The sequence below is a fragment of the Apium graveolens genome, chromosome 7 (genome assembly GCF_009905375.1).
Source record: "Apium graveolens cultivar Ventura chromosome 7, ASM990537v1, whole genome shotgun sequence".
NCBI classification, from domain to species: domain Eukaryota; kingdom Viridiplantae; phylum Streptophyta; class Magnoliopsida; order Apiales; family Apiaceae; genus Apium; species Apium graveolens.
In genome coordinates this window covers 802,924-827,399 of record NC_133653.1, presented here as the reverse complement: position 1 = coordinate 827,399, position 24,476 = coordinate 802,924, and the positions used below count along the sequence as shown (strand labels likewise).

General features: G+C 36.4%; 2 protein-coding genes and 2 long non-coding RNA genes across 4 annotated transcripts in view; 2 read left to right on the top strand and 2 right to left on the bottom strand.

Annotated features, from left to right (window-relative positions):
* LOC141671305 (uncharacterized) overlaps positions 1-24,476 on the bottom strand; it is a 328,936-nt gene that overhangs the window by 188,307 nt on the left and 116,153 nt on the right. The gene's annotated exons all lie outside the window — the stretch shown is intronic.
* Positions 1-24,476, top strand: part of LOC141670430 (disease resistance protein RPP13-like) — a 77,476-nt gene that overhangs the window by 33,107 nt on the left and 19,893 nt on the right. The gene's annotated exons all lie outside the window — the stretch shown is intronic.
* LOC141671259 (uncharacterized) lies at positions 5,839-6,606 on the bottom strand. The gene is made up of 3 exons (XR_012555025.1): positions 6,505-6,606; positions 6,115-6,189; positions 5,839-5,852 (listed from the first exon to the last, which is right to left on the bottom strand). It is a non-coding gene; the product is annotated as an uncharacterized LOC141671259 (long non-coding RNA).
* LOC141673005 (uncharacterized) lies at positions 12,431-13,894 on the top strand. The gene is made up of 4 exons (XM_074479737.1): positions 12,431-12,667; positions 12,765-12,829; positions 12,917-13,127; positions 13,205-13,894. The coding sequence occupies exons 1-4, from the start codon at positions 12,503-12,505 to the stop codon at positions 13,376-13,378; spliced, it is 615 nt and encodes a 204-aa protein (XP_074335838.1). The 5' UTR covers positions 12,431-12,502; the 3' UTR covers positions 13,379-13,894.

Sequence of the window (24,476 nt, the reverse complement as noted above, 5' to 3'; positions counted from 1 at the left end):
AGTGAGACCGACACAGTTGATAAGCACAATAGCGTCGGCATTTTAAGAAGACCGACACAACATGTCTAAGATTTAGCGTCGGTTGTTTAATTGACCGACACTCTTTGTAAACCTATAGCGTCAGTTGTTTAATTGACCGACGTTGTTGTAAACCTATAGCGTCGGCTTTCTTGCCTTCTGCGTGTGTTATCTAACCGACGCTAAACAGTATTTTGCATCGACCATTTAACCGACGCTGTAGGCATGTACCTACAGCGTCCCCTGCATTTATTGCATCGGTTTTTTAGCGTAGTAAATGCAGGGGACGCTGTAGGTACATGCCTACAACGTCTGTTAAATGGTCGACGCAAAATACTGTTTACCGTCGGTTAGATAACACACGCAGAAGGCAAGAAAGCCGACGTTATAGGTTTACAACAGCGTCGGTCAATTAAACAACCGACGCTATAGGTTTACAAACAGTGTCGGTCAATTAAACAACCGACGCTAAATCTTAGACATGTTGTGTCAGTCTTCTTAAAATGTCGACGCTATTGTGCTTATCAACTGTGTCGGTCCCACTAAAATGCCGACACTAAAAGTTGTAGAGCAAATGTGTCGGGTCCTAAAATGCCGATGCCTTATTTCTATAATTGCATTATTTTTGCCTGTTCAATTTTTTTTCCTGATCATTTTTAACCTGTTTACTACACATATTAAAAACAGAGGTACACCCAAATCTTAAAAAAGATCCACAAATTATATTAAAATAAATTTGGAATTGTTCATAATTTTAGTTTACAACCAATAATTACAAAAATTCATCCAAAACTAATGTTTTTATGACAAATCTCTCACACTAACTCGATTCTTGATGATATCTAGACTCCTTGTAATTGTTCTGCACTCTCTTCTTGTATCTCCAAGTACCATGCCCTGAAAAAAGAAGTTTATATTTGTACATAAAATCATGTATGGAATAAATTATTCGACAAAACATGAATTAATGGCAATATTTATTGTGAACATGAATTAATGACATGTACTGAAAAAAAATACCTGACTATAGACATTCAAGAGTAAAAAATTGAGCCCAAATCTCTCGTATCTTGCTAATTTCCTTTCTACCATAGCTTCTAGAACCAAGACCCTACCAAAAATTTAACATACTTCAAATATTAGTACTTGATTTTAAAAATTGTAAACCAATATTTATGATGTTTTAGTTTCATTACCACTTTCCAATTCATGTTGGCATTTTTTTGAGAAAGCATGACAATGTCATACATGTACCTCATCACGAAAAAACCACATTCTGTGCCTCCTTTTTGTTGGGGACACTACACATAAACAAACAAGATTCATAAATAATAACTAAAAAGTGAGGAGCATATAATATAAGTGAAATAAACAAACCAAAGTAAGTTATACCTGAACCTCGGTGTGATGCCAAATAAACTCTTTTCTGTTATTCTTCAATCCACCTTGAGGTACATATAATTTAAATGCCCTGTAAAATACGTATATTTTCATCACATCACTTAAAGGACTAGGTTCTATATAGTAATTATACAACATGAAATTTGAAATTTTAACATACATTCGTGTAGGTGTGGTCAACCGTATCTTTCTTTCTTTTTTCAACGAATCAAACACGTATATAGCACTTTCATTGAGACAAAAAAGTAGCAACATCCAATGATCTCTACAATAAAAACATATATATTATATTAGCCAGAATATAATTATATATATAGCATGACAATTACTATGATTTTATTCTTACTCTTGGATGTAAGGGGCTAGGATATAATGTTTATCCTTATTAGCAACCAAAAGACTTGTCATGTAATCAGTTGCTTCGTCCTTGCGTTTTTGCTGCTCATGATTATGTGGTATTGCTAGTCTAGATGGCAACATGAATGCAAACTTATCGTCCTTCAATTGTTTGCACAACTTGCTAACATACCTACAAATATTATTTATCACAATATATAAGTGTGCGCTAATAGATTCTATAGTGAATTAGAAAGAAAGACTGAGTCTTACTTTAGAAACAGTTCCACAATAGGTATGTTTAACCAACTCATTCTCAAAAACTGATTGACATCTTCGAGTGTGATATATATTGGACCATCTCCATTTTCCTCAAAAACGAATGCATCAGATTTTTTAGAAGGGGGCCTCTTTTTGAGTAAGAAACTTAAACCTGCACAGTGATCACTCGAATTTATGTCATCACCAACTACTTGAGGGCTTTGCTTCAGAGGAGTCACCGACCCTTTACTTTCAACCTTTGATGACTTTTGAATTGGCATCATCTCATGGAGTTTTTTCTTTTCCAATATAGGATCCTAATCAAAGACATATTTATTGGGTTATATTTAATGGAAACTTTTCATAATTGAACCAAACAAGATATACCTGTCCCAACATCACAAGTCCTTCGGCCATTGAACAAAGCTACCAGCTACATTTCCCATTGTCTCGTGTTCGTAACATGGAACAAGAAGTGGAGTAAGTTGATATTCAGTTATAACATCATCAACTGATACTTTAACATTCTGAGGGGCAATCGGGTTATTATGGATCATCTCTCCCTGATTGTTTGTTGGGAAAAGAGTCCCTCTAGCTACAACAACTTTTCCTCTTTCTGGATGTATTACACATAGCCGACAAAGTGTTGGAACCTGCAATATTTAAAAGAATTTTTCATTAGAAAGAGCATTTTTATATCAGGTTCAAGTCATGTCTTTTGAAAGCACAAAATAATTCAGTCGTATAGCAAGTACTATATGTTTGATTCACTGCCGACTTGAGTCTCTATGTTGGTCTTATAGGTGACAGTAGCATATTTCAACAACACTATTGTACTATTATAACCACAAAATTATGTTGACAGTACCTTGATAGTTGAGAAATAATCTTCCGGATCCACCGAGTGACAACTACTTCGAGCATTATCAACTTTTCGGGCACCAGCATCATTTACAAATTGATCAGCCTCGAGTGACACACCCATCTGCTTCAACTGATTGAAGATGCCTTCCAATTTTGAATTCATCATTTCCTCGCACTCTTTCTGAACTTTCTTTCTGATTTCTTCTATAATGGTGGCCAATTCATCTGTCGATACAAGACCGCTATGTCTCCTTGGCCCTGACTTAAATACATCTTTTATTTTCACGCCTCCACCAACGCCTCTAACACGTCCCCCGTGCTCTTTATTCCCAAGTGCACGTGTTAATAAGTCATCATGGCCTTGTGGAGTCCATGAACCTTCTAATGCTTGATTGTGCAACTCATTTTGTAAAATAAATTCATTAGAAACACTTCATTTCACAAGGATACCCCTGCTGATTTTAAAAAGTATAGTGAATTACCATGGTCACGCACACATTCTTTGTCTTCTTATTTGGAAAGTAATGACCACCCTGTCCATCAGCTCTTGCACGTGCTCTAAGCCAATCAAAACCACGTCCAGTACGCTCAGTTGATAGCATTGACAGATTGCTGCAATCAGGATCATTGAGAGAAGCGATGGGGTCATCAATAGACCACTTTGTTCTTTTTGAAGCATATCCACTAGGCCCCAGGTAATGAACATGTTCATTATGTTTCTGACTTTCTTTTGCCTTTTCGCTTATTTCCTGTTTAATAAAGATAAAAAAGTTTCATGTTAGTCAAAATTAGTTAATTCAGATGAATATAAAAAATATGACAATGATGAAAAAGAATGTGATGCTGGTGAAGAATTAGCTACAGTGATGAATTTAAATAGAAACTTGGACATTATATTCTGTTAGCTAAGTGCCAACTTTTTATGACATTGTGTTTATATCTACAGCAGGCTCTGTAGCAATTACATCTTCTAGATTAGTAGGTACCACTTCGTACTTCTCACTCCGCACAGAAGCTTGTAAAATATTCGTAATGTCAATAGCATTTTCAGTTATTACAGGTTCTTCGCGCTGCAGCTGCCACCACATCTAGCTTGAAAAGATTGTACATTTTCAGTCTGTTTTCCCTCAGAACCATGAACATCGAGAACATTGACAAGTTCACATGGCTTAGGTGTCACTGAAACCACCTCATTTTCCTCATAATCTGAGAAGATGGTATAGTCAGGAGGGGCCATCTCAGGTGTCACTGAAACCACCCCACTGTCCTTCAGATCTATCAAGACAGTAAAATCAGGAGGAGCCATCGTTGAACCACCAACATTAAAATCTTATGAATCCAGTTTAAGTACGAAAGGAGAAGAAACAACAGATGATACCACATCCAGTTCAGTTTTATATGTCAGACTTGTCTCAGTGCAGCAAATTCTACTTTCCGAAACTGTAATTTTGCAATCCCTTGTTTAATTTCATTATTTTTTATTGGCAATGTGAACTAGTAAACTGCATCTTTACAAGACTGGATTCCATTCGAAAAGTCTGAGTATAGTCTTATAATTTATCAAAAAAAAAATTCTGGTTTGCAGAATCTAGATGTGTTATACTTCTTTGTAATTTATAATTTATCAGACATGCCTACTTTCAGGAATTGACATTGAATTACCTTAAACTCTGCAGTCTCACGTCTCTGTTTGAATGTTTTCCACGTGTCCTCGGTAATGAAGCTGTATTTTTCACACGGATCCTTGCCTTCTCGAAAATAATTCTTAGTCAGCTTTCCCTTGAAATCTCTCCACTGCTTTCCTGCTCTTTCTAACATGTTCTTTTTCCGTGAATCATCCAATTTCCACCGGGTCTGAACATAATGAGTAAGTTATAAATTACTAATAGGGAAATATTAGCAAGCAGCCAAAGAATGTTAAATACAGTTGAATTCAAATGCCTTATTGTCTTATTGTACCTTAATATCTTCCCATATTGCATCTTTCAAGCCTTGATTTACAAGGTCCCAACTCTCGATATTTATATCAACTTGGAATCGAACCACTGATCCTACATAAGTCCTAAAATCTTTAAGCATATCCCCAATTGGCTCACCATATTCATTGAAAGAAATGCTACAATCCAAATTCTGTTTTGCGATCCTTCTTTTCAAGTTTTTGCACAACGTTGGACCTCCGCTTCTTTTCTTGACTAATTCTTCAGAACTTTGATCCCTGTCTTGCTCTTTGTCTTCCTCTCTGTTTTGCTCCCTCCTATCTTCATCTTGATCCATTAATCTTATACCTGTAACATAATAGGTTAGGAAATGTAAGAGCTATTACATATGGTACATTAAGTTATTGCACCTGTATGATCAAATATCATGTATAGCTGGGATTATTGCAATAGTGTCTATGGAGCTGATAATTGATACCATTTGTTGCAGAAACCTATGAAAGTTGAACAATTTAAAGTAATTACTCGTATGTGAAAGACTGAAAGTTCTCTAACTCATTACTAGATCTGGTCCAGAAAACTTCATTACTACTGAATCATTTCAATGTTGGATATTAATACTGTACTCATTACTAGATCTGGTCCAGAAAACTTCATTACTACTGAATCATTTCAATGTTGGATATTAATACTGTACTCATTACTAGATCTGGTCCAGAAAACTTAATTACTAGATTTTCGAAAATAAAATTTTGAAATATCTAAAAGAAGAGTAAAAATCAGTGGAGTAAAAATCCTGGCTATTATAAGTAATTATGCAATAGTATTTTTATTTATCAAGTATAGTGATTCCACATTTTACTTTACTACATTATTAATAGTAAATGTCTTAAATATAATAACTATATTTTTCAATCTATGAGCAAATCTTTAGTTTTTTGACAATTTTGCAGATCAAGGTTTGATATGCCATGTACAATCAAGGGACGCTGTTACAAAGTACTTCTGAGATGGATGGACAGTGACAGCTCGCACCTGTTGATGATTGCGTAAATGATACTAATTTGATAGTATCAAATTATTACATTTCTAAATGATAATACAAACACATTACTTGTAATAGACTAAAAATAACTACTATAATGCCTATCTAGATAATCAACTCTGTAACATTTATAGTGCATGACAGTGCAAAACAGAATAGCCAATTTTGAGCACTAATCTACCAACTAATGACATTTTGAACTCTACCTACTCGTGACAGTTTAATGACACCAATAAATGAAGTATGACTTACCTCTGCAGTGTGATGGTCTACTATATCTTTGCACTTATAGCTCCCTTTCTCAGACCTTTTCCACACACGAACAGTCTGCAAAAGAATCACCAGCTTATGCTCTAATCCAATATTAAAATACCAAGTCCAACTGTGCACATGGACAAAATGAGAACCAGTTCATCACTAAGACCAGTCCAGGCACATTATAAGGAAATTCTAATTACGTCGTATTACAAGCCCAAGTTAAAAATTACTACAAAGTTCATATAATTAAGAAGGGAAGAACAATAAAGAAAAAAGAATTAACAACCTATTAGTATTTATTAGAACCAGAAAACTATGGCCATGTTATCAAAATTTAAATAAATTCAAGCCATGTACCGAAGTGCAAAAAAGAACGGAGCTTACATTATCACCGGATCCGGTAACTACCAGTTCACCTTTGTTTACAAATTTAACACTTGTGACCTGGAAAAGAAAAAAATATTTCTGATTATAAGTAGAACTACAAGTTCACACATAAGTAAAATATATAGCGATCGAGTTTCTAGTACATCAGTGTCTTCATCAACACTTCTACACACACTTTGTGTCCACTAAATGAATAAATTGAAGATGAATTTGTTAGAGTTCTTCTGTTCTTCTATTCTTAATTATAGGGTAGAAAATTACCTTCATTGGCATGAAGGTATTTCAAATCATTATTGATGATCAATCCATACCCCTTCGTCATGGTCATTATGTGCATAACTTATATCCGTACTATCTTCTATAGATGTGGTTTGTAGGCCAATCGAGAAAGGGGGGTTCTCGTCAAATTAATTATACTCTTCCTCATCTTCGACATTATCAACTCCAATAATACGTCGCTTACCTTGAACAACAATTGACCACCTCACATCAGCCGGGTCTCGAATATAAAAAACTTGTTTGACCTGTGTTGCAAGTATAAATGGATCATCCTCATGACCAAACCGATTGAAGTCAACCAAAGTGAAACCTGACTCATCCACTCGAACACCACGACGGATATCAAACCATTTACATTTAAATAGTGCAACTTTGAAATCTTTGTAATCAATCTCCCAGATTTCCTCAATCACCCCATAATAAGACTTCTTTACATCTCGTGATGCAATGGAATTGCCTCTTTCAAATTCTGTTGAAAAAGCATCTACAGATATTCCACTATTTTGCACGGTGCTCTTATTATCTTGATGTTGTGTGTAGAAACTGTACCCATTTACATCATATCCTTGGAAAGAACTCAGTGGCATGTTTGGGCCATAAGCTAACCACTTCAGAGTATTGGAAACTGTTGAAGGACTTTTTGAATACTGAGACATCACTCGATCTTTAAACCATTTCACAAAAGATCGATTATGTTCATTTGTAACCCACTTGCCACCCTTAGAGGGATTCTTTCGTCGAATCTCCAGTATGTGCTCTTGTAAGTAAGGATTAACTTATGTCATGTGTTGTAGAACAAAGAGATGGGCTCTATCAAGCATTTCAGCACAAGGAGTGATCATTTTATGTCTTACTTTACCCTGACCGTCAAGTCTACCTTCATGACGAGATCTCGGAATTCCAACTGGATCGGTAGATGCTAGATAGTCCGTGCAAAATTCAATAGTCTCTTCAACCGAATACCCTTCAACTATGCTTGCTTCAGGATGACGCCGATTTCTCACATATGATTTTAAAATGCACAGAAACCTCTCGAAAGGATACATTTGACGCACATACAAAGGACCACAAATTTTTATCTCTCTCACAAGATGAGTCACTAAATGCACCATAATGTCGAAGAATGAATGTAGGAAATACATTTCAAATTCACAAAGTGTGACTATAATATCAGCTTGCAATTTATCCAAAGTCAAGGGATCGATGACCTTGCTACATATAGAATTAAAGAAGAAGCACAATTTCGTGATAACCACTCTCACGTGCCTCGACAATATGCCTCGAATTGCAACCGGTAGAAGATGTTGCATTAGCACGTGACAATCATGTGACTTCAAACCTAGAAGCTTCAAGTCTTTCATTGACACGAGGTTTTTTAGATTTAAGGAATATCCAGATGGAACTTTGACACTTGATAAACACTCACAAAAGCTTATTTTCTCTTTCCTGGACAAAGTGTAACAAGCGGGAGGTAGATACACACGTTTACCAGATTGTTGTGGTGCTAACTTAGCTCGTACACCCAGCTCTTGCAAGTCTAGCCTGACTTTCATCCCATCCTTCGTCTTACCAGGTATATTCAATAGTGTCCCAATAATGCTTTCACAAACATTTTTTCAATATGCATAAAGTCAAGGCAATGTCTCACTTGCAAGTGTTCCCAATATGGTAGATCCCAAAATATAGATCTTTTCTTCCAAATACTATTCGGAGTTGGCTTTTTATACAGCTTCCCAAGAACAACATCAATGTCTTTAACTCGTTCAAAGACCTCATTCCCGGTTAAAGGAAAACGAGCCACTCGAGTCTCGATAGTCCCATCAAAATCGTTTTTCCTCTTATGATAAGGGTGAGTAAGTGGAAGAAACGTGCGATGACCCATATATATATTTTTTTTGCAGTTCTTCAAACGAAGATCAATCGTAGCATCTTCACAAATCGGACATGCTTTAGCTCCTTTAATCGTGTAACCTGAGAGGTTACCATAGCCGGGAAAGTCACTTATAGTGCTGAAGATCATGGCATGCAAATTGAAATATGTCTGACTGTATGCATCATACATCTTCTCACCTTGATCCCACAATAACTTTAAATCCTCAATAAGTGGCTGAAGATAAACATCTATATTATTTCCAGCTTCTTTAGGACCAGGGATTAATAATATCAACATGATGTACTTACGCTTCATGCATAGCCAAGGAGGCAAGTTATATATCGTTAGAAGAACCGGCCAAGTGCTATGTGTAGAGCTTAGAGTGCGATACGGATTCATGCCGTCTGCACAAAGCCCTAGTCGTAGATTTCTAACTTCTCCTCCAAATTTTGGGAATTTACCATTAATGGTTCTCCATTGCGGAGAGTTAGCCGGGTGTCAGAGCATTCCATCTGATTTTCTCCCTTCCACGTGCCACCTTACAAGCTTTACATCATTGGAATTTGCAAAGAGACGTCTGAATCGTTCCAATATGGGTAAGTAGCGCAACACCTTGACAGGAGGCCTCTTGTCATTAATAGAAGAATTATTTCCATCCCGCTTATATCGGGAGGCTCCACACTTTGGACATGTGTGTAAATGTTCATGCTCCTTGCGAAAGAGTACATAATCATTTGGACAAGCATGTATCTTCTTTACATTCATACCCATTGGACACAATATCTTCTTCGCCTCGTATGTGGAAGTTGGAAGCTCATTTTTTGCAGGAAGCATTTCTGCTAAAAGTTTGAGTATTTCAGTGAAACTCTTGTCACTCCAACCATTTTTTACTTTGAGTTTACACAACTTCAAGGTTGTTGATAACCTAGTAAATTGAACATTGCACCCACGATAGAGAGGTTTTTTAGAATCATCAACCAAGTTCTCCAGAACTTCTGGTTGGTGCACTAGGATTTCTTCAACATCTTGGATCATCTCTTCAACCCTATCATTTTCAGCATCATCTTCTTGATTATGAGGCATACTGTCTCCATAACTTTCATAAATTTTGCTAGAAGTCTCAGTCTTGCTAGTGTGTATTCCCTCCCCATTCCAAATCCACGTAGTATAATCTTCCATGAAACCACGGCGAAATAAATGCTCACGAATAGTGTCAATATTAGGATACTTTTTCAGATTATAACAATCACGACATGGACATGTGATCCTGTCTTCTTTTCCATGTTCGATCTGTTTCTTCTTTAGATTTTCTACCGCACATGCAATGAACTCATTAACACCATTAACATAGGCATGCGAGACCCGTGGTATTTTATACATCCACGTGAGACGATCCATGTTCTCTTTCTATCAAAAATGAATGGAAGAAGTTCAGATTATATTAAATTAATTTTGTAGCAGATTTTATATTAACATTTTATGCAGGGATTTAGGGGGAGCTGTTAATTCTCCTAAATAGGTTATAATCATAAAAAATGGGGAGATTGATACTCCTTTCATATTGATGAGCACAAACAGCAAGAACAACAAGATATTTGCTTCATATTTCTATATAAAATAGCATACTGGTTTCTGTTATATTAACAATTACAGGACAAAGTAGCGTGCTGATTGCAATGTTTCAGATTCATTTTAGCGTGCTGATTGTACCTGACCGATGCAGCCTGGCAAGAAAACTAATATGCAGAACTTAACAGAAATCACCCATTTACAAGCATATATAATAAACCTATCTAGTTTCAGAAGAGAAAACAAAGCGCTCTTGCAAACCATACCTGAACAAGGATATACCAGCCAGTTAAAATTTCTAAAGCCTTGAGAGATGAATTATTGGGACCTACAAGATGTTGTCTTCTTTTAACAAAGTGCTCCTGCAAACCATAACAGAGTTTGAGAACCAGTTTGCAGAATTTTAAAGCTGTCATTCACAAAGAGCTACACATTCTTACAAGTTTAATATCAAACTTTATGAACCAATGACAATGTAGGTGCTTCTCTGGACTGGTTGTGGTTAATTGGCAGCACGACTCAATTTTAAAGAGATAATCGCAAACAAGCTTGAATGACGAATGTGCTGAAACCAATATGGACAAATTATTGGTCACAAAGCTATAAACAACTATTGTATATCAGCAACCTAGTGTTTATTTTAACTATTCTCATTTCCTTTGTAAATTAGCAGTTAGAGATTTAGATCGGGAAAGTAAGTGACAAATAAAGATGCTAAAATGTTTTACGTTTCCAAATTGCACAGTAGAAGTTTCTCAACTTTTTTCTTGATGAGTATGTTTGACCTGATCATGATGTAATCTATAAATTAGAGAAAACTCTTACATTCGACCTGTAAAACGAAATGACACAGAGGAAATAGTGAAGCAGCAGTAGCAGAAGCCATTAGACTCAACAACTACAATGAATTTCAAGTGTTCAAACATTAATTGAAGGATGAGCACAAATATTTACATTACGTTATTGAGAACAAACAAACAAAGCAGGTAATTAACGGTTGCGCACAGAGCTCGATTTTCACATTCTACACAAGTAAACTGAATTTCTATAATATCAAGTTAATTCCTTATATTTCAATTACAATGAAGTCAACGAACACATCTTCGGAAAAAACACGAAATGATCAGAGTCACTTTGTAAATACAACTTATCTTAATCTAAAATCAACTGATACAATCAATCAATCAAATTTGAAACTCAAGAACATTAACATAAAGTAAATGATGTATGCTTGATAAATTCAATCGAAACAAAGCAGATTCAGAAATTTACAGATTCATATACACGTGTGTGTGTGTGTATATATATGTATATATGTATATAAAAAATAGAAACTATGAAAGCAAGTTGGTGGATTACCTTTGTGAAGATGCTTAAGCAGCAGCAGCCAAAACCCCACAATCGAAACCCAATCGATTCCCCTTTCTCCGAAATCGAACCCTAGAAATCGAAGAAAATTTTTAGTAGCAGGAGATGAAAGGTTTAAAGCCCGCGTTTATTTTTAATCTTTTTTTTAAATTATTTCTTCTTACGTCGGTCAAAAAGAAAACCGACAATGTATATATCTTAATAGCGTCGGCTAAAAAAAAGACCGACACAATAACAACACCAACAGCGTCGGTCGTTTGACCAACCGACACAGAAGACCAAACTAGCGACGACATTCAACTTGACCGACGCTATTCTAACTCTGCAGCATCGGTTAATTGAAATGACCGACGCCTTTAGCTTTGAAAAATAGAAAAATGTGTCGGTTCTCTATTTAACCGACGCATTAGGCAGTAAAGAGTGTCGGTTCTCTTTTCAACCGATACTATAGGTGCGACTCCTAAAGTGTCTTCTGTACTAGTGAGAATAATGTGTCATTGCTGTTATCAACTTTTTTGTCATGGTAGTTACCATGTTGGTTGCACGTCAAATCTGTTGGATAGTAAGTTGGGTTACCCAGAACCCATAGATAGTAGATGGAGTATCCGATCAAGTATAGTATTTTTTGTTCTACCACATTGAAATCGACCGAACCCATGGGTTGCCATTGGGTCAATATGATTATTATCCAGCTAAATTTTTCATGACCAAAAAGGGCAAGCAAATGATTTAGCAGAGTAAAATAATGAAGGGTATTTAAAGTAATTTATAAATCCTAGTGCTAGTAAACATTAAGAATATATTGATTGATATCTATTAAGATTAGATTGCTTAGAATGAAAACCTGAAAGATTGAAAAGCTGTTAATGCATTTCAAGGGCTGAAATAAATATAAAGCCATGGGAAATGATACTGAAAGAAATGAAAGAAGGGAACAGTAAGGTCAAATGGATGGACAGGGAACCATATGCTTATTGGAAAGGAAACCCTTTTGTCGTAGACAACAGAAAGGACCTGTTGAAGTGCAATGTTTCTGAAGAACATGACTGGAATGCTCGTCTTTTCGTTCAGGTAAAAAAATGAATTCTTTAGGCCAGTTAGTAAACAATATCATTTGTTCAAATCAATCTGTTGAAGTTAATCGAGTCATTTTTTGTTTTTTTTCCAGGACTGGATTCGTGAAGGGCAACAAGGATTTCATCAGTCAAATGTTGCGAATCAATGCACTTATAGGTATGTAAATTGTACCTAAATTTCATATTATATTCTCTATTTTCATTCTTGTTTTCTTAGAAAATCAGACACATGATCAATGTGTAGGTACAAGATTTATATTGAAGGATATGCTTGGTCAGTTAGTGAAAAGTACATATTAGCCTGTGATTCAGTTACTTTGTTAGTGAAACCAGATTACTATGACTTCTTCGTGAGAAGCCTAAAGCCCTTGGAACATTACTGGCCAATCAACAACGATGACAAATGCAGATCAATAGAATATGCAGCAGAATGGGGAAATCTCAATACAGAGAAGGTATTTTACTCCTCCTTCAGATATCATTCTCATCATAAAAGTTGCTTTTGTATCCTCTAATATACTCGCAAATTCAGGCACAGGAAATCGGAAAGGCTGCTAGCACCTTCATCCAAGATGAGCTAAAGATGGATTATGTTTATGACTACATGTTTCATTTGCAACTGTCCACAATAAGACACCACTCTGGTTGTTCTGAAGTCGAATTATTCAAAGCATCTTACAGGGACACCATATACGTCAGCGAATAAGAAAAGTCTAATATCTACTGCAATCGATGTTAAAATCATCTCTGAACCACTACTCATATGTCTGTGTACTATATAAATTAAGTTTATGATGGCCTAACAGAACATACAAATCTTTACAATCTTCAGCTTTCTGGAGTCACTTAAAAAGATTAATATTATTCTAGTTGCTCCTGGGAAGAATGGTTGATGCAATCGTATCTTTTGCAATCGAAAAGCTTGGTGAATTTATTGCACAAGAAGTTAACATTCTACTAGAAGTGAAAGATAATTTAAGGTGGCTCAAAGATGAATTGCGATACCTTCAGTCTTCCATAAGATCTGCAGAATCAAGGCTGGAAGAGGAGCAAATCCGCAACTGGGTGGAGGACGTTAGAGATGTCGCCAATGATGCGATAAAAATCCTGAGCGAATTTGGTGCTAACCAAGAAGAATATGCAGCTCCGAAACAAGGTATCTTGGATTGTGTCCAGGCCTGTTTCTGCATGATCAGAGAAAAAGTTACGCTTTCTGATATCGGCAAGGAGATAGATTCACTCAAGAGAAGGATTGAAGTGATCAAGAATAGGCGAAATGAGTACCGTATTGACAACATCTTAGCCACTCCAAACAAGCAGCAGAAAGAGAGAACATTGTTGAGAATAACCGCCATTAATAACCAGGTGGAAGTGGTTGGTTTCGAGGATGATTTTAAGACTTTGAAGGCTGAACTTAATAGTGAGGATCCCTTCCTTAATGTTATTTCAATTCACGGAATGGGGGGCTTGGGCAAGACTTCACTTGCCACCAAGTTGTACAACTCTAGCGAGTTGAGAAATTTTGACACTCGTGCTAAGGTTTGTGTGTCCAGCGAATATGACATAAAAGATGTTGTGAAGAGAATAGCGAAGTCCTTTATGGGAGTTGAGTACGAACAAAAGTTGTCAACCATGGACGAGTATGATTTGCTGCAGCACCTGTCAGAGTTACTTTTCCAAACCAGAAAAACGGTAGTAGAATCATCATGACCACCCGCAATAAAAAAGTTGCAGAGATGGCAGATGGCAAATGTTTTGTCCATCAACTCCGTTTTCTAACCGAAGATGAGAGCTGGGAATTGTTCTGTAAGAGAGCAGAACCAACAACCCCAAATTTGAAGAAATTAGGAAGGGAGATGGTTGGTAAATGTCGTGGTTTACCACTTGCAATCGTGGTACTGAGTGGCCTCTTATCACACAACGAGCTATGATTATTGGTCAAAGGTGAAGGAGCATATATGGAGACCCTTGAAGGATCATGACTTGTCCCCCAAGATTGGAGAAATACTTGTTAGAATTCAAACCCTTCCAGAAGTTTATTTTTATCTACGTAACAGTGTGTAATAAATTACAACTAGTATGAATAGTAGATAATAAAGCAGCTATACACTCAGAAATAAAGCTCCTGAAAATATGGTAGGCAATAGTGGCAGTTTTCATGCATGCACTAATAATGAAGCAGAAAAAATTCCAGGTCTTCTGTGACATTAAATAGAAGCAGCTATGTGTGTATTTGAACCAGCTAGTAGAACCTTATCATCTCCTCAATATATGGTGGCTGGATGTGAAAAACTAGATGCTTATAAATAAAAAGATTGCAACAGCTGTTGGGTGTAAGGGTCAAGCTTTGAATCCTACTAATAAGGTAGGCTGTATAGAAAATAGATAGTAAGCTTATGTAAGCAGTGATGTATGTGGTTATTTGAGCCTATAAATAAGGCCACCCAGCTGCATGTAATGTTGTACACCAAGAGTGAAATTTACAAAGAAAGAAAAGAGCAGAAGCTCTTGTGAGAGGAAAAAAAAAGCTGTAGTGTGTGTAAACACTTATATGTATACGTTGTATTTTTATTATTAAGAAATAAAAGTAATCTCCTATTATTGTGCTGGTGTATTTATATTATTGAAATTTTCGATATAAAGCACATCTACGTTTCCAACAAGTGGTATCCGAGCCAAGGTCACGTTTCTGAAAAATGGCGAGCATGATACAACCGCAAATTCCAAAGTTGATGGCGACAAATTACGGGAACTGGAGCATACAAATGAAGGTGTTACTCGGTTCCTACGATAATTGGGATATTGTTGAAAGCGGGTATGACGAGCCCACATATACAGCCGCCGAAACAGCCCTTTCAAATACGGAGAAGATGATTTTGAAAGAGACCCGGAAAAAAGATAAAAAGGCGTTATATACAATTATTGAAGGAGTTGACGAATCAACCTTTGAAAAAATTTCAAATGCAAAAATGGCGAAAGACGCGTGGGAGATTCTGCAGAAATCATTCCAGGGTGTCGAGAAAGTCAAAAAAGTTCGGCTCCAAGTGCTACGTGGGGAGTTCGAAAATTTGAAGATGAAGAGTTCCGAAAATATTGGTGAATTTGTTACGCGTTTGAAAACGGTGATAAATGAGATGAAAAGAAATGGGGAAAGTCTCGATGATGTTCGGGTCATGGAAAAGTTGCTCCGTTCATTAACAAGAAAATTTGATTATGTTGTTACTTCTATCGAAGAGTCAAAAGACTTGTCCACAATTTCCATTGATGAGCTGGTTAGTTCACTTCAAGCCCACGAGCAGCGAATGAACCAGTATGATGATGTAAGCCATTTGGAAAAGGCGTTGCAAAGTAAGGTGTCCATTGGTGACAGTTCTGGCAGTAGCAGAGGTGGCTTTAGAGGTGGCTACCGTGGTGGACGAGGACGAGGAAGGCAGTCCTTCAATAGATGCCAGAATTCTGAAGGGTGTCAGCCATCTGGTCGTGGTCAAAATTTCAGAGGCCGAGGACGAGGCGGATATCAACAACGAGGTGATAAGTCTCAATATCAGTGCTATAACTGTAATAAATATGGCCATTTCAGTTACGAGTGTAGATCACCAAAGGTGGAAGAAAGAAGTCATTTTGCAGCAGCAAAAGAAGACAAAGATGTTGGCACTGCTATGTTCCTCACTTACAAAGGAGACGAGGAAAGCAAGAAGAATGTTTGGTATCTTGACTCAGGGGCCAGTAATCACATGACTGGTCACAAGGAATTATTCACGGAGATAGACGACACCATCAGCGGAGAAGTTACTTTTGGTGACTCGTCAAAGATTCCGGTGAAAGGAAAAGGTACCGTCACAATCATGTCAAAGAAAGGTGAAAATAAATATATAAATGATGTTTATTATATTCCTGCATTGAAAAATAATATTATCAATCTTGGCCAGCTTGTGGAGAAAGGGTATAATATACAAATGCAGGACAATTCCCTCATTATCAGAAATCAAGCTCGGGAATTGATTGCAAATTTGAGATGTCAAAAAATCGTTTGTTTACGCTTGATATGCAAACAAATGTGCAGAAGTGCTTAAAGTCGGTCATTAAAAATGACTCGTGGTTGTGGCATTTGAGATATGGTCATCTTGGATTTTCTGGCCTGAAATTATTGTCAAAGACAAAAATGGTGGACGGTTTGCCGGAAATCAACGAACCAGAAAATTTGTGTGAAGCATGTGTAAAGGGGAAGCAACATCGACAAAGTTTTCCCGTTGGAAAATCTTGGAGAGCCAGAAGGCCATTGGAGATTGTTCACACAGATATTGTTGGTCCATTTGATATCTCATCACTGGAGGTAATAGGTATTACCTAACTTTTATTGATGATTTTAGCAGGAAAAGTTGGGTGTATATCATCAAAGAAAAGTCGGAGGCTCTTGATAAATTCAAGGAGTTCAAAGCACTGGCAGAAAAGCAAAGTGGTCATTATTTGAAGGTACTTAGATCAGACAGAGGAGGCGAATATACTTCTAATCTGTTTAGAAGCTTTTGTAGAGCACATGGAATCAATCATCAGTTGATAACGGCCTATACTCCTCAACAAAATGGCGTTGCAGAAAGAAAGAATCGCACTATTCATGACATGGCAAGGAGCATGGTGAAAGCAAAGCACTTGCCGAGAACCTTTTGGGCCGAAGCCGTTTTATGTGCAGTTTATTTGTTGAATCGCTGTCCAACAAAAAGTGTCAGAAACAAAACTCCAAATGAAGCATAGAGCGGAAGCAAACCATCAGTTGGACATCTCAGAATTTTTGGATGTATCTCTTATGCCCACGTTCCCGATCAAAAAAGAAAGAAGTTGGATGATAAAGGCGAGAAATGTATCTTTACCGGATATGACAAAAAGAGCAAGGCGTACAGACTCTATAATCCCATAACAAAGAAATTAATCATTTCTCGAGATGTTGAGTTTGATGAATCTGATTACTCGAGATGGAGCGAGGATGAAAGAAAAGTTGCTGGTTTATTTTTCAATGGTGATGACGATGACGGTGATAACCAGAACATTGAAGATGACGATGATCAAACTCCTCCACCAAGTCCAAATCAACAAACACCTAGATCGACACCATCCACAGGAGCAAGCAGCAGTTCAGGGGAAGCACCGAGAAAGATGCGGAGTCTGGATAATATTTATGAAGCAACAAGTCCGGTACAAACAACCTTTGATTATTCTCTATTTTGTTTAATGGCTGAATGTGATCCAGTTACATTTGAAGAAGCTTCTGAAGAAAGCAAATGGAACAAAGCCATGGATGAAGAAATTGGCGCAATCAATAAGAATGATACTTGGGAGCTCACTGATCTTCCAGAAGGACACAAAGCAATTGGTGTCAAATGGGTCTACAAGACCAAGACGAATCAGGATGGATAAGTGGAAAAATACAAGGCGAGGCTAGTGGCTAAAGGCTACAAGCAGCGATATGGCATTGACTATGATGAGGTGTTTGTTCCAGTTGCACGAGTTGACACCATCAGACTTCTTACATCAATTTCCGCTCAAAATCAATGGAAGATTTTTCAGATGGACGTGAAGTCAGCATTCCTTAACGGTTATCTTGAAGAAGAAGTTTATATTGAGCAGCCTCCCGGATATGTTCAGAAAGGCCGCGAAAACAAAGTCTAGAGACTGAAGAAAGCTTTATATGGTTTGAAGCAAGCTCCGCGAGCATGGAACACAAGGGTTGATGAATACTTTCAGAAAAATGGTTTTGTGAAAAGTCCATACGAGCATGCCCTCTATACAAAGACAAATTCAGGGGGAGATATTATTATCGTGTGCTTGTACGTGGATGACATGATCTTTACAGGAAATAACCCTGGTATGTTTGATGATTTTAAGAAAGTTATGACTAACGAATTTGAGATGACAGATATTGGTCAAATGTCATACTTTCTTGGAGTCGAGGTGAAGCAAAACAAAGACGGGATTTTTATGTCTCAGAAAAAATATGCGGAGCAGATTTTAAAGAAGTTCAGAATGGAGGAATGCAAGCCAGTAAGCACGCCAGTAGAACCGAGCATAAAGCTCATAGTTGATTCAACAAGGGAGTCAGTAAATCCGACGTTGTTTAAAAGTCTGGTTGGAAGTCTGAGGTACCTAACTTTTACTCGTCCAGATATTATGTATGCAGTTGGATTGGTTAGTAGGTACATGGAAAAACCGAAGCAAGATCACTTCATGGCAGCTAAAAGAATCTTGAGGTACATAAAAGGTATACTTGATCATGGTCTGTTTTACATGCATTCTCAAAATTCAAAATTAGTTGGCTATTCAGATAGTGATTATGGTGGTGATTTGGATGACGGGAAAAGCACTTCGGGATATGCTTTTCATATTGGTTCTGCAATATTCTCGTGGTCATCAAAGAAGCAGCCAATAGTGGCACTATCAACATGTGAAGCAGAATACATCGCAGCAGCAACGTGTGCATGTCAAGCTATGTGGCTAGGCTACATATTGGGCGAGTTAAATCTTGCAGATGAAGGTCCAGTTAAAATTTACGTGGATAACAAATCCGCAATTTCACTTGCGAAAAATCCAGTGTCATACAGTCGGAGCAAGCACATCAATATAAAATATCATTTTATTCGAGAACAGGTGAACGAGAAAATAATAGAGTTGGTGCACTGCAGGACTGAAGAAAATTTAGCGGATATTTTCACAAAGCCGTTGAAGCCGGATATATTTTACAAAATGAAAAACAAGCTCGGAATGCAAAGTCGGGTTTGAGGGGGAGTGTTAGAATTCAAACCCTTCCAGAAGTTTATTTTTATCTACGTAACAGTGTGTAATAAATTACAACTAGTATGAATAGTAGATAATAACGCAGCTATACACTCAGAAATAAAGCTCCTGAAAATATGGTAGGCAATAGTGGCAGTTTTCATGTATGCACTAATAATGAAGCAGAGAAAATTCCAGGTCTTCTGTGACATTAAATAGAAGCAGCTATGTGTGTATTTGAACCAGCTAGTAGAACCTTATCATCTCCTCAATATATGGTGGTCGGATGTGAAAAACTAGATGCTTATAAAGAAAAAGATTGCAACAGCTGTTGGGTGTAAGGGTCAAGCTTTGAATCCTACTAATAAGGTAGGCTGTATAGAAAATAGATAGTAAGCTTATGTAAGCAGTGATGTATGTGGTTATTTGAGCCTATAAATAAGGCCACCCAGCTGCATGTAATGTTGTACACCAAGAGTGAAATTTACAGAGAAAGAAAAGAGCAGAAGCTCTTGTGAGAGAAAAAAAAAGCTGCAGTGTGTGTAAACACTTATATGTATAAGTTATATTTTTATTATTAAGAAATAAAAGTAATCTCCTATTATTGTGCTGGTGTATTTATATTATTGAAATTTTCGATATAAAGCACATCTATGTTTCCAACAATACTGAGTTTGAGTTTTAATGACTTGTCTCCCCAAATGAAAGACTGTTTGAATTCATATCAGAAGCCGAGGAAGGTGAAGGAGTAATCATGGAGGACATAGCTGAAAACTGTTTGAATGAGCTGATTAACCGTAATTTGCTTCAGGTTAATAAATTGGGATGGAACGGACAAGTTAGGAGTTGCCGGGTCCATGATCTTGTCCGTGATCTTTCCATAAAAAATGCAAAGGAGCACAAGTTATTGGTGGTTTTGGACTCAGGTAAACACCATCCAGAACTCATTTATTTGTTGGAAGGACAACCTCGTCATGCCACTTACAATGAAATAGGTGAGTACTTGAAACTAGTTGAGCATAGATTTGATGCTTTATGTTTGCATTCATTGGCAGTGATAAATTATTTAAGTGGTAAATATGAATTAAAAGAAATGAAGTTGGTGTGTGCGAGATTCAAAAATCTTAGAGTCCTGGATATGACAAGTGTACATTCACAGAGAATACCAGAAGAAATAGGAGATTTAGTTCACTTAAGATACTTGGGCTTAATGGGTTATTCTACAATACCTATAGAAATTCCAGCAAGTATAGGCAAGCTTAAAAAGCTACAAACCTTGCACGGTCGGAGGAATACAGACTACACAGTTCCGAAATAGATCTGTGAGCTGCATGAGTTGAGGCATCTACACATTCGAATTAGTGGGAGTTTGAATGGATGAAGATTGATACTGTTAATCTTACCAACCTCCATACACTCTGTATATGTGAAGAAGAAGAAGAAGAAGAAGAAGGATACAGTTACACGCCGGAATCCTTAGCCAATTTAACAACTCTCTAAACATGTATCCTATACTTTGAATATGTTGATATTCCAACATTCAAACCACTCTCGTCTTGCAATCGTCTCAAGAGCCTGGACTTATTGAGCACTCTAAAGGATCCATCAGAACTACGTCATCTGCCCAATTCTTTGACGGATTTAAGTCTAAGCTTGAGTGAGTTGACAGAAGATCCAATGCCCACTCTGGGAAGTTTGTTGAATCTCACCGTTCTTCGGTTATTTAATGTATACGGCGGAAACAAAATGGTATGCAGTGAGAATGGGTTTCCAAGTCTTCAAATTTTAATATTATATGGTTTCCAAAATCTGGAAGAACCGGAAGTTGAGGACGGAACTTTCCCTTCTCTAAAACAATTTCAAACAGATTATTGTCCAAAATTGAAGAAGATTCATATTCAACTAGCAGAATACCTAGGACCTGGGTTCCATGACTTTTTTAATTCTTTGCAATATTTAATTTGCAATATCCCTCTTTATTTTAAGAAACATTGTCAAGATTAATTTTATTTAATGGTACGAGGTAATTATAATTGAGATTAATTTATGAAATATAATTAGGTTTTTGTTTGTTAAATTTGTTTTGCTTAATAGAAGATAAGACTATAATTCTTGACAAGGGACGTATATAATTCTCTAATTCTTTTCGCTATAATTTATATATATATATAACAAATTTAAAATTGAGAAATCTTGAGGATGATTTTTAAATTTTGTCTTTATTCATCAAAATGATAAAATTTTAAAAAATAATTAATAACATTAATCAATACAATACAATACAATACTATAATAAACAAAATGGAGTATAATTTGTAGTTTAGTTAACCCCTCATTTTGGTTATCCCCTCATTTTGGTTATCCCTTTTGATCACAACCGTCGAATCTTCTTCATCAAATAATCAGAAGCCGTTAGATCCAAATACTAAAAAAATACACTCCATAAGTTCTTGAATCCCGTCAACAACAAACATTTATATTATTATTTATAAAGATATATATATGTTCTCAAGTTCGAATCACGTTAACAATAAATATTTATATTATCATTAATAAAGATACATATAAGTTTTTAGGTCGAATCTCACCAACAGTAAACAATTACATTATTATTTATAAACAAATACATAACCATATACTATAGGGGTTAATTATCAAATAGGTCACTTACTGCGTCCAAATGTATCAAGTGAGTCACTGATTACAAAACTACAAAATTGACTCAAATGAGTCACTCATTTAAAAATTTATATAAAAAATATTACCGTATCGTTAGTCGAAATTCTTAAAATTATTATATATTGAGTTTCACACATTTTTTATGAATGATATTACATCCAAATGAAAAGTTCCGAGTTCTACTATTTTAGATAATATTGTTAGATTTTTAAAATTTCATCAACTATTTATTTTTAATTTTTTGGTTGTTTCATCTGATTTAATTAACTTGGTAATTTAGCTGAATTCGTTTTACTTGTTTAGGGTATTTCAATTGGTATTGTTTATCTATACATGTATGTTTGACTTTAAATTTCAAGTCATAAAGAGCACTCTTAATAGTTCAAACCAAGCTTACATGTGTGTATAAATGGACACTTGATGTCCAGCTGAACACCATAAATGGGTGGGACTAATTGGATCTTTTGCTTGAATTATTTTAGTTTAAAGTCATTTTAACTTAGCTATTGTTGTATATCACGGTCCTACTGCAGTTACACAAGCTTCATTAGATTGCTAAAATATATCTTATATTTAATCATGGGTCCTGTTCCCTGACAATCATGTGTCAGGGAACCCTTAACCAACACACTATCTCCTGGCCGTTGGATCGTGGATCCAACGGCCAGGAATAAAAAAAAAAATACGCCGGTCCGCGCTTTTTTTCCGTAGAATGCTACCCTTTCCGCATTATTTTTGCGCGGAACATATTTCCCTTCCGTGGATAATATTAGCGGAACGTCTGTACTTGCAGTTTATAACCCTAAAAACTATCACACTTTCATTTTTGTGCAGCATTTGTCAATTTGGAGAGCAAATTTGGAAGAATTCTTGATTTTGTTCATCCTTATTCACTAATTACATTTGGTAAGCTCAATTCCTTGCTTTTTTATTATTGTAGTTATGGATAATATGTTTGCTCGGTTTCAAGATAGAAAAGCTTTGAGAAAAAATGATAATGTTGTAAATAGTGAGGTTGTTGATATTAGTGATAGTTGCCTACGTAATGATAATGTAAATTATATTAACCTTGTTGATGATTGTGATGAAAATATTTATGTTAGTGAACATAGATTTGAAAATAAAGATTTGCATGAAAATAGTGAGTTTGTGCATGAGGGTGGGGATAATAGTGTTGTTGGGGAAGAAGATATTATAATTTCTTTCTTGAGTCAAAATTTCCCTAATTTGGTGGCCGCTGAAAATATAATTAGGGCCTATGCTTTGAAAAATGGGTTTGCAATTAAAATCCAAAATACACAAAGGCGTGTGGATAAAACAATATATGCTCGTACTTATGTTTGTAATTTAGCGGGAGAAAACCGCGATAAAGAACCCGTAGAGGATGAAGAAGTTTTGATAGGAAGTGTCAGTAGTGAGAAGAAGAAAAGGCGTAGAGATAAACTTCCTAGAAGTGGATGTAAATTTGGGATCTATGTGATTAATAGGAGAAATACAAGGCATTGGGAGATAACATCGTTGGAGTTAAATCACAATCACGATGTTGTGTCGCCTTCTAAGATGAATTTGATAAAAAGGGAGCGACATGTAACCGCCGCCCAAAAGAATTTAATTAAGAGTTTACATGTTTCGAGTATTGCACCTAGACAACAAATGAATATATTTAGAAAAATGCATGGAGGAGAGGAGCAAGTAGGGTTTCATGCCCAACACTTGAGAAATGTCGTGCGAGATTTTAGAAAAGATAATTTTGGTTTGAATGATGCGCAAGCGGGATTGGATTTGTTACATAGGTTAGAAGAGGAAAGTGGAAGAAATTTTTTTATTCGGACTCTAATTGATGAAGAAGGAAGATTGAAGTGTCTTTTATGGGTTGACCCCCGGTCGTTGTTGGCCTACAAAAAATTTGGTGATGTGGTTGCATTTGATACAACATATCGAACAAATAGGTATGCTATGTCGTTTATGCCGTTCACCGGGGTGAATCATCACTATCAATCGGTTCTCTTTGGTTTTGCACTAATGCGTGATGAATTGAAGACTACATTTGAGTGGGTTTTGGGTACTTGGTTAGAGGCCATTGAAGGAAAAGCACCTTTGGCTATTATCACCGATCAAGATCAAGCGATGGCGGGGGCAATTCAATCTCAACTACCGAACATGACACATTTGTTGTGTTTGTGGCACATTAGTAACAAATTTCTGGAAAAGCTCTCAACCTACTATGCAAAGGAGGAATTTAAAGGTGACTTCAACAATTGCATATATCACTCGTTGACTGAAGAAATTTTTGAGGATAGGTGGAAAGCATTGATCTTGAAGTACAAGTTGGAGGATAATACATGGTTGCAAGGCTTGTA